General features: G+C 34.4%; 1 protein-coding gene across 6 annotated transcripts in view; it reads left to right on the top strand.

The window, feature by feature from the left end:
* Positions 1-10,160, top strand: part of LOC106108879 (calpain-B-like) — a 38,875-nt gene that overhangs the window by 22,810 nt on the left and 5,905 nt on the right. For all 6 annotated transcript variants that reach the window (XM_013290184.1, XM_013290190.1, XM_013290189.1 and 3 more), the window contains exons 7-15: positions 1,221-1,389; positions 2,289-2,470; positions 3,543-3,656; positions 4,025-4,131; positions 4,346-4,455; positions 5,137-5,333; positions 6,945-7,052; positions 7,748-7,790; positions 8,251-8,380. In XM_013290184.1, coding sequence (XP_013145638.1) covers positions 1,221-1,389; positions 2,289-2,470; positions 3,543-3,656; positions 4,025-4,131; positions 4,346-4,455; positions 5,137-5,333; positions 6,945-7,052; positions 7,748-7,790; positions 8,251-8,380 — 1,160 coding nt within the window. The remainder of the gene's footprint in view (positions 1-1,220; positions 1,390-2,288; positions 2,471-3,542; positions 3,657-4,024; positions 4,132-4,345; positions 4,456-5,136; positions 5,334-6,944; positions 7,053-7,747; positions 7,791-8,250; positions 8,381-10,160) is intronic.

Here is a 10,160-nt window from a genome sequence, read left to right as displayed (position 1 = left end):
CAGAAAATAACAAATTTAAAATTAAAATTATACCAATTATAACTAAAAGTAAAAACATGCAAAAAACAAGTATATGACGTCAAAAAAAAAATAAACGAAATGAAGGTTGAAACTCTGTAAGTGTTGCAATGCAGAACAGATAGGGCCTTTGCTCAGCTATGTGTTTACTACCCCTGGGGGTAGTAAACGCTGATATTCTGCAAATGCCTTTGCGTCCTTCGCACGTCAGTAACAGCAGTGTGTTCCATTTTAAATTTGATAAGCAGGCTAATGTTTCTAAGGTATGTTACGCTAGAAATCCACCATAACCAAGGTATATTATTTGATACCATTATGCATACTAATAGAAAAATAAATGAAAAAAAATAATAATAAAATAAAATAGTTAACATTAGGAGGATCGATATTCGCGCGATCCTAAATCCTGACGAGAAGTATTGCTCTGAGTTTAAAACGATAGTATCAATTAAATAAATTGTTTAAAAATATGAAAATGGATGGATGGGTATTTGTAGTTACATAATGGTTCAATAGATGTCGCTATATGACACAGATAAAATATAGTCTGAGAGAAAGAAGGAAAAAATTGGTGTTAAGTTTTATAATTATACGCGCGCTGGATGTCATTAATTTCAGTTTTTTATGTAACCATCCTTTCTTCATAACATTTGAACTTCTTACCCTATGTTTTTAATTTAATTCAAGTAAAAAGAATTACATTGAAACTCTGTATATTTAATATAGATGTTATAGTTTGCTCACATAATGTTATTTTATAAAGATATGTTAGTTAATTAATTTAATACTAGTTTTCGCCCGTGACTCTCACCGTAAGGAATATTGAAAAACCCAAATTATGTATTATACCAGATTATTCTCTACATATAGCAAATTTTATCGCGATCCGTTTAGCAGTATTCAAACAGCAAAATATAAACACTAACAAACATCCATCCATCTAAACTTTGGCATTTATAATATTAGCACGATTATTCTTTAAGTAATAAATAAAACATAGTCTTACTAATATTATAAATGCGAAAGTTTGGATGGATGGATGTTTGTTGGAGTTTGTAACCTAAACAGCTGAATAGATCTAGATGAAATTTGATATAGATGTAGAACATAGTCTGGAAGAACACATAGGTTTTTTTTTTAATTTCACGCGGACGGAGTCGCGGGCGAAAGCTAGTAATCAACATTTTTAACCTTTTTTCTAGACTCCACGGATCATATGAAGCGTTAAAGGGCGGTTCCACTTGCGAGGCAATGGAGGACTTCACCGGCGGAGTTACTGAGATGTACGATGTAGCGGAACTGCCCCCTAACTTCTATACTATACTACTAAAGGCGTATGAAAGAAACTCTCTGATGGGATGCAGTATTGAGGTAATGTTTCTTTAATATAAAAACTATTTAGAAAAAAAAAATAACTCATAGTCCCCCAGTTAAATTACAGTTAAGAAAGTTGTCAAAACCGTTCGTCAAATTAAAAAAAAAATTAAAATCACACTATCTATCTGAGAGTCCTCTAGCGCCCAAATTAAGCAACTTTGGATAGAGGTAAGTTAGGTTAAATCCGAATCCGTTGAAGTCCAGTAAAATAGGGTGAACAGAACAATAAAGATATATTTTATAGTTATTCTATATACAATACTAGCTGTTCCCATGCGGCTTCATCCGAATAAAATTATAAAAAATTTCTATTCTATTGTTCACATTTGTCAAATTCTCAATTGCAAATTTCACAATTACCCTTACCATAATAACCTTGCTTCCTTTATTTTGACTGCTTGTAGTTTATGATCTCCCCACATGAAGCGTTTTTCCAATTTATTTACCCCCAATGTTTGATAGCTTGAAAATATACAGTCTAAAGCGTGTCGTGAGTGCATTTTTAAAGAGAGAATTATACAAAAATATGCTGCGACTTATTGCGTATACAATACGTTCCCGTGCGGCTTCATCGAATGAGCTTATAAAAACTTTATTTTATTGTTTACATTTGTCAAATTAGTAATTACAAATGTCAAAATGACATGACATGACATGACAACCTTGCTTCCTTGATGTTGGCAGCAACTTATGGTCTCTTTCCCACATTAGGGTTTTTATCCAAAATATTTGCCCCCTAAGTTTAATGGCGTGAAAATAGCCTACAGCGTGAAGTGTAGGACTTTTCATTAAAAAAATAATTATTCAAAAACATGCTGTAATTGACATCTTAAGCAACAAAGAAGTGTGTGTTTACGATTTATTATAATAGTAGAGATATATGTACCTTTCAGCCGGACCCTAACATCCTGGAGGCGGAGACCCCGGCGGGTCTGATCCGGGGCCACGCGTACTCCGTCACCCGCGTCAAGTACGTGGACATCGAGACTCCGGGCCGCGCCGGCAAGATCCCCCTGCTGCGCCTCCGCAACCCCTGGGGCAACGAGGCCGAGTGGAACGGACCCTGGAGCGACAAGTTAGTATACTACGCCTCTACTCTAAAATCTAAAATTTTACTAATATTATAGACTGATGCTCACAACTTGGTAGTTCAACAATGGTAGAGCCCGCTTTAACATGTTCGCACTGTAGGGCCGGCTCGCCCCCAACAATACCACGACCACACAGAAAACAGGCGTGAAGTGAAAGCATACCGCGTACAGTCTGATGAGTGTGGTGCCGGAGGCCTAATTTTAGTCCCTTTTCCTTTCCACCCTTTTCTTAATAGGAAAGGATGGAAAGGAAAAATGGATTTGACAGTGGAGGAGACGTATAGTAAGGGGAAATGTCCTTTTTATGTGCGTCTCCTCAGTCAATGAAGGGTAGGCAACGCATCTGCAATTGCGGATGTTTATGGGCAGCGGTGACTTGCCATTTCGGTGGATTCAGTTGGCTTCGTTTGCCACCTTGGCCGTGGAAAATAAAAAAAAAGTAATAAAAAAGGTGGCCTACGTTACTTACAGATAAATTACCTTTCCAACGGTGAAAGAATTTTTAAAATCAGCCTAGTAGTTTTTGAGTTATTTCAATATGTACGAAAATACAAATCATCAATTTATTTACTTCTTAAGTTTAATAGCGTGAAAGTTAGCCTAAAGCGTGTCGTAAGTGGAAAGTATTACTCAAAAAAAATATGCTGTGATTGCTGACATCCTACGCCTCGAAGTAGTGTGTGTTTTCGCTTTATTATATTAGTACTAACTTTCGCCTGCGACTCCGTCCTCGTGGAATTAAAAAAAAACAAAAGTAGCCTATGTGTTCTTCCAGACTATCTTCTACATCTATACCAAATTTCAACGAAATCTGTTTAGCCGTTTAGGTTACAAACTCTAACAAACATCCATCTATCCATCAATCCATCCATCCATCCATCCATCCATCCATCCATCCATCCATCTATCCATCCATCCATCCATCCATCCATCCATCCATCCATCCATCCATCTATCCATCCATCCATCCATCCATCTAAACTTTCGCATTTATAATATTAGTATGATAGATAAGATCATTGTATTTTCCTAATAATTATAAAATAATGTTTTCAGGTCACCAGAATGGCGTTTTATTCCCGAGTCTGAGAAGGAAGAACTCGGTCTGACGTTTGATGACGACGGAGAGTTCTGGATGTCCTTCAAGGACTTTGTTAATCATTTCTCAAGGTAATTGGTTATTTAAATAAAAAAAAAAACAAGTTCTAATCTCGATAACTGTATTTGTTTTAAATTTTTATAAATGTTTTTTAAGTATATTCTAAATTAATAGTTACTAGCTATTGCTCGCGACTTCGTCCGACAGAATTAAAAATGTAGTTACTGAGTGATAATGTGGCTTTTTCGAGTTATTTCAATACTACAAAAATCTAAAAAATACAAATCTCCCTTTTTAAGATATAGATATAGATTAAATAAATCTTTGTTTTAAAACGCAATCAATAGATGGCGCTTTTCCAACTTTGCATCCTAACAGGCAAGTTTTCTTTAAATTCGTTGTTTAATTCATTTGCTTATGATTTTTCATATATTTTCAGGGTGGAGATCTGCAACTTAAACCCTGACTCCCTGGACCCTGAGGAGTGTCCTGAAGGATGCACCAAGAAGTGGGAGATGTCCGTCTTCGAGGGAGAGTGGGTCAGAGGTAGTTATAGAATTTAATTATCTAAAAGGAACATATATGAAGGGGAAATAACTTTTCTTCTGAAATTATTGTCTACAAAACTAGTAATTTTGCTATTTTAGTGCCAAGTTATGGTAAAAAAATAAAATAAATATGTTGTAAAGTTTTTTTGCAAATTAATATGGTCTTTGTGTACTTTTTTATTAGGTTTTTATTTAAAACTATTTCTTTGCAGGTGTAACTGCGGGCGGTTGTAGGAATTATTTGGAGAGTTTCTGGAAGAATCCTCAGTACACTGTTACATTGAAAGACGTGGATGAAGGCGATGATGAGAACAAATGTACTGTAAGTATTGTAACCGTAGGCTTACACTGTTGATAAAATCTATACTATTATTATAAAGAGGAAAATTTGTACTTTTTGTATGTATTGAATTAACTTAAAAACTACTGGGCCAGATTTTAAAAATTCTTTCACAGTTAAAAAGCTATATAATCAGTGAAAAGCATAGGCTTCATTTTTTTTAATTTCATGCGGGAAAAGTCGCACTTGTTCTTGTTTGGGACTTTGCTGAATTACCTTTCTAACTGAAAGAATTTTTAAAATCGCCTCAGTAGTTTTGAGTTATTTTAATACAAAAATACTAATCTTTCTTCTTTATATTAGTACTAGCTTTCGTCCGCGACTCCGTCCGCGTGAAATTAAAAAACTAAAGCAAGGACCTTATGTGTTCTTCCAGACTATTTTCTACAGATATGCCAAATTTCGTCGACATCCGTTCAGCTGTTTAGGCTACAAACTCTAACATACATCCATCCATCTAAACTTTCGCATTTATAATATTAGTATTAGTATGATTAATAAATACAGTGGAACCTCGATAAGTTAAAGTCCAAAGGAAACACAAAATGTTTTAAGTTATCAAGCGTCCGTTATAGTGGTTTTGGGCTCTGATGGGAAGGAAACATATTTTTTGAAGTTTGAAGTTCTACTGTGTGAGTTTCTCAAGTTTAACTAATTCCGCAGATAATAGTGGCGCTGATGCAGAAGAACAGGCGTTCTCAGCGTCACCAGGGTCTGGAGTGCCTCACGGTGGGGTTCGCGGTGTACCGCTTGCCGGACTACGGACACGTGCCCAAGCCACTGGACGTCAACTTCTTCAAATACAACGCCTCAGTCGGCAGATCGCAGGCTTTTATTAACCTAAGAGAAGTTAGCGCGAGGTGAGGTTATTATATTTTAACTAATACTAGCTTTCGCCCGCGACTCCGTCTGCGTGGAATTAAAAAAAATCTAGTGTAACTATGTGTCATTCACGACTATCCTCTACATTTTTTTTATAATATAAAGAAGCTAACGAGCAAGCGGCCTGAATCCACCGAAATGGAAAGCGACCGCTGCCCATAGACATCCGCAATTGCAGCATTGCCTACCCTTCATTGACGGAGGAGACGCACATAAAGAGGACATTTCCCCTTCCTATGCGTCTCTTCCACCGTCACATCCACTTTTCCTTCCCATCCTTTCCTCTTATGAAAAGGGTGGAAAGGGAAAGGGACTAAAACTAGGCCTCCTACACCACATTCATCAGACTGTACGCGGAATTGCTTCCACTTCACGCCTGTTTTGTGTGGTCGTGGTATTGTTGGGGGCGAGCCGACCCTGCAGTGCGAAGATGTTAAAGCGGGCTCTACCACTGTTAAACACATCTATACCAAATGTCAATAAGATTTGTTTTGTTCATCCGTTCAGGTTACAAAACATCCATCCATCTAAACTTTCGCATTTATAATATTAGTATGATTTAGAGCACAAAATATATACTTAAAAGCTAAGACAAGAATAGCTTAAGGGTTTTATTGCTATGAGCAAATGTTAATACTAGATTTTGCCACTAACTTCGTATGTAACTAAAAATAGTAAATAAGTAAGTCTTCCAAAGTAATATACATCTGTGACATATTTTATCAAGATATGTTTATAGTTTAGGCTACTACTCTAATATTTATTCAAACTCTCACATTGATAAGATAAGTAAGATTATTAAAATAATAAAACGTAAACACACATTATTATGTACGATTTTAACAATCTTACTAATATTGTAAATGCGGAAGTTTGGAAGGATGTTTGTAGCCTCAACTACCGAATGGATCTGAAATTTAACATAGATGTAAAGGATAGTGTATAAGACAACATAACATACTTACTTTTGTTTTTTCAATTCCGTGGGGACGGAGTCGCGGGCGAAAACTAGTTTTGTCATTTTTTTTTTTATAATAAACTTGTTGACATTTGTAATATTTTTTAAATAATTACTTGTTAATCGTCAACGAGTATACTAATATTATGCAAATTATATTTTCTCATATCTTTATTTTCTTATTTTTATATATAATATATTTCACATGATTTTCTTAAAAAAAATAACAAAAAGCATATTATATAAAAAAATAGAAGTCCATCGGCTGCGGAATCCGATGACTCAAGCAACCAGTGGTCAGGGCAGAGACAGGAACCTCCTCACTATTCGTGCGGTTTCTAAAATAACCGCCTTTTGAATCGGGCCCTTAATCCCACTATCTAGCAAGAGCTTCTTGAGGTGTTTTGCAGATTTAACTATTAGCTTTTCAAATAAACTCAAAAACTACTATTCTGAAATTATAATGTATCTCGATTATAGAAATATTTTGGTTCATACTTGTGAAGATACTACTTTGAATAGATTACTTTGGCTTCTACATAAATTGATATTTTTATGATATTTCTTCAATCTTAGCAATATTAGAAAATATGAATTAACAGATTTTATATGTTATTTTGTACTTTCTAAGGTTCAAATTCGAGCCTGGTTCGTACGTGATCGTGCCCTCCACCTTCGAGCCTGATGAAGAAGGGGAGTTCCTGCTGCGAGTCTTCTCTGAAAAGGATAACAATATGACGTCAGTATATATAAATTATATTTTTTAATACTAATATAAATAACTTGACTGCTGGACCTATTTCAATAAATAACGTTATCACTGACTAACATGGGATATGTTTATTTAAAATTTATTACCGCGCGGATAAAGACGCGGGCAACTACTAGTATAGATAAAACAAAGATTTCCTGTCTGTCTATGTATTTTTAGATGCATTTTTTAATAAGAAGAGTAATTCAAGAGGAAGGTTTATATGTATTACACTAGTGTTTGCTCGCGACTTTGTCCGTGTGAATTTAAAAAAAGTTATAAAAATGCACCCTATGTTACTTACTGATAACGTTGGTTTATAATGTTGAAAGAATTTTTAAATCAGCCTGGGCTGTAATGTTAAGAGGAAAAATTTGTATTTTTGTATTGAAATAACTCAAAAACTACCAGTAGTTTTTGAGTAATAATAAAGCAATAAATAAATTAATTAAATGAATACTTGGCTTTCTAAGCCGCTTACTATCTGATAGACTTTATTTGTAAGGAATTTGAAGTTTAAACCTAGTCTATTTTTTTCTAGTCCAACGAATTTAACAGCGATCTGTAGTTATAAAAATAACAAGTAAATATGTATGTTATATAAGTGACATTTAAGTATTCCGTTAGTCTAATTTAGGCTGTTAATGAAGTTTATAAATAATAAATAAATATGTATTTTTCAGTGAGAACGACGAAGATGTGGGAATGGGCGATGTTGATGACAGGGTAAGTGTTCTGACACTCGATGGATTTTTTTTTATATCATAAGGTGGCAAACGAGCAAGCGGCCACCTGAATCCGCCAAAATGGCGAAGCGAACAGTGCCCATAGACATCCGCAATTGCAGATGCGTTGCCTACCCTTATCCGACAAAGAAGACGCACATAAAGAGGATATTTCCCCTTCCTATGCATCTCCTCCGCCGTCAAATATAAGAAAAGGGTGGTAAAGAGAAATGGACTTAAATTAGGTTTCCGGCACAACACTCATCAGACGAAACACGGAATTGCTTCCACTTCACGGCTGTCTTCTGTGTGGTGGTGATATACCGGGCGAGCCGGCCTTCTAGTGCTAAGATGTTAAAACGGGCTCTACCACTCTTACAGTGATAGAGCCAGCTTGGCATTTAATTTTTTTTTGTTTTTCCGTATTTTAGTGGTACATAGTTATTTTTAAATTATTCCAGGTGAAGGAAATAGCCCCGAACCCGGAGCCCGCGGACCCAGTGCGGGACTTCTTCAATCGGCTCGCGGGAGAAGATGGAGAAGTAGATTGGCAGGAGTTGAAAGAGATATTGGATTACGCTATGAGAGAAGGTAAGAGTATATTAAGACATTGTAATTAATAACTATTAATAATTCATGAATAATCTTTATTGTTAAGTTTATCTTTACTGGATTAAAACCAGAGATTCATAAAATGTATAGAGTAAGCATAGTTGATACTTCACTTGAAATATTTTTCATATAATCACAAACAAACAAATAATTCAAACCTTAAGAAGCATCTTGACGTGTCAATTATGACATCGAGATGTTACCTTACAAAGAAGTTACCAGTGAAAAAATGTTCCCTATGTCTACTTTATATATTTCATTAATTTCTGCTTAAAACCCATATGGAAAGTCTATAAAGTTCTCTAAACTCTGTATACATCTGTCTCTTTATTCCGCCTACGTTACATCTTTTGTCTCTTTCGTGTAACGGAATTTGTATGACCGTGACGCATACTTAAATTTTATACATCAAGTCTATTAAGAATGGTTATATTGAAATGGTTTTTATTTTATTGATTTGTTAATTTTCTTTATAATTTGATCCTGCATGCTAATGGTATTTGGGACATACGCATATTGTTAATAACAATATAATTTGAAATATTCTTAAATTATTACATGATTTTTTATATGTAAGAAAAAAAATCTGTTAACTATGGGTATCTACTGTGACAGGGTTAGACCTGAAATTAACAAATTCTTAAACTTAACTGTAAATTAACATCAAAGGTTATAACTTAATTTCAATAATTTTATGGAAAAATGGTTTTAAACATATAAATAATGATTTTAACATTTATGTAATATTATATTTACTAGTTGACAACCCTATTTTTTTGTTACCAAATTGTTTTAAAATGCCCATTTTGAGTTTTTCAATGTGATAACGCTTTTGTGCCTATACCAACGCTTGTCTGTGTTTGCGTCACGCGAGTTAATATATGTAAGTATGTTATGTAAATAATTTATATGTTGTAGATAGCTTATATACATTTGTTATTTTGTAACTAAATCTTTTTTTGTTTATTTTTGTTCTTTTTTTGTTTAAGTATGCTTCATTATAAATTATTTAAATTTATTACAAAGTAAATACAAGTTGGAATATCGATTCGACTCCTTATATATTTTATATTTTGTTTTTTAAATATTAGTAATGTTTATTCTTACTTAGGATCACTAAATTTATATTATTAGCATATACGTGCGCTTTGCAACTTTGACCTGTCATGATGTATGGATCTGAATGTTGGGCAGTAAAAGGAACGGATGAAAGGAAACTACATATGACAGAAATGAGAATGTTAAGATGGATGTGTGGGGTAACACGGATGGATAAGATACGAAATGAGTATATTAGAGGAAGTTTGAGAGTAGCCCCCGTAGTAGGGAAGGTAAGGAGTAAAAGGTTAGCATGGTATGGGCATGTTATGAGGAGGGATGAATCGCATGTTACAAGAATGTTAGTTATGAGTGTGGAGGTACATCGGTAGAGGTAGACCTAGAAAGAGATGGATGGATTGTGTAAAGGGTGACATGATCAAAAAGGGAGTGATGTCTGAGATGACGTATGATAGAGTTATGTGGAGGACAAAAACCTGTTGCGCAGACACTACGGGAGTAGGATAAGGAGATGATGATGATGTGCGCTTTGCAACTTTTCAGTAGTTTTAATAAATTCAGAATATAGTCTTACTTTTCACTTGTTGTTATTTAATTTTATTAGATTTCATTCTATAGTAGTGCTGAAAATGTACAATTTAGTGTTGCTTTATCTTTATTTTTTTAAATAAGTTCTTTTATTTTTTAATACTAGTTGATT

This window comes from Papilio polytes, unplaced genomic scaffold (genome assembly GCF_000836215.1).
Source record: "Papilio polytes unplaced genomic scaffold, Ppol_1.0 DF821400.1, whole genome shotgun sequence".
In the NCBI taxonomy this organism is placed as follows: Eukaryota; Metazoa; Arthropoda; class Insecta; order Lepidoptera; family Papilionidae; genus Papilio; species Papilio polytes.
This window is presented reverse-complemented; position numbering and strand designations above follow the sequence as displayed.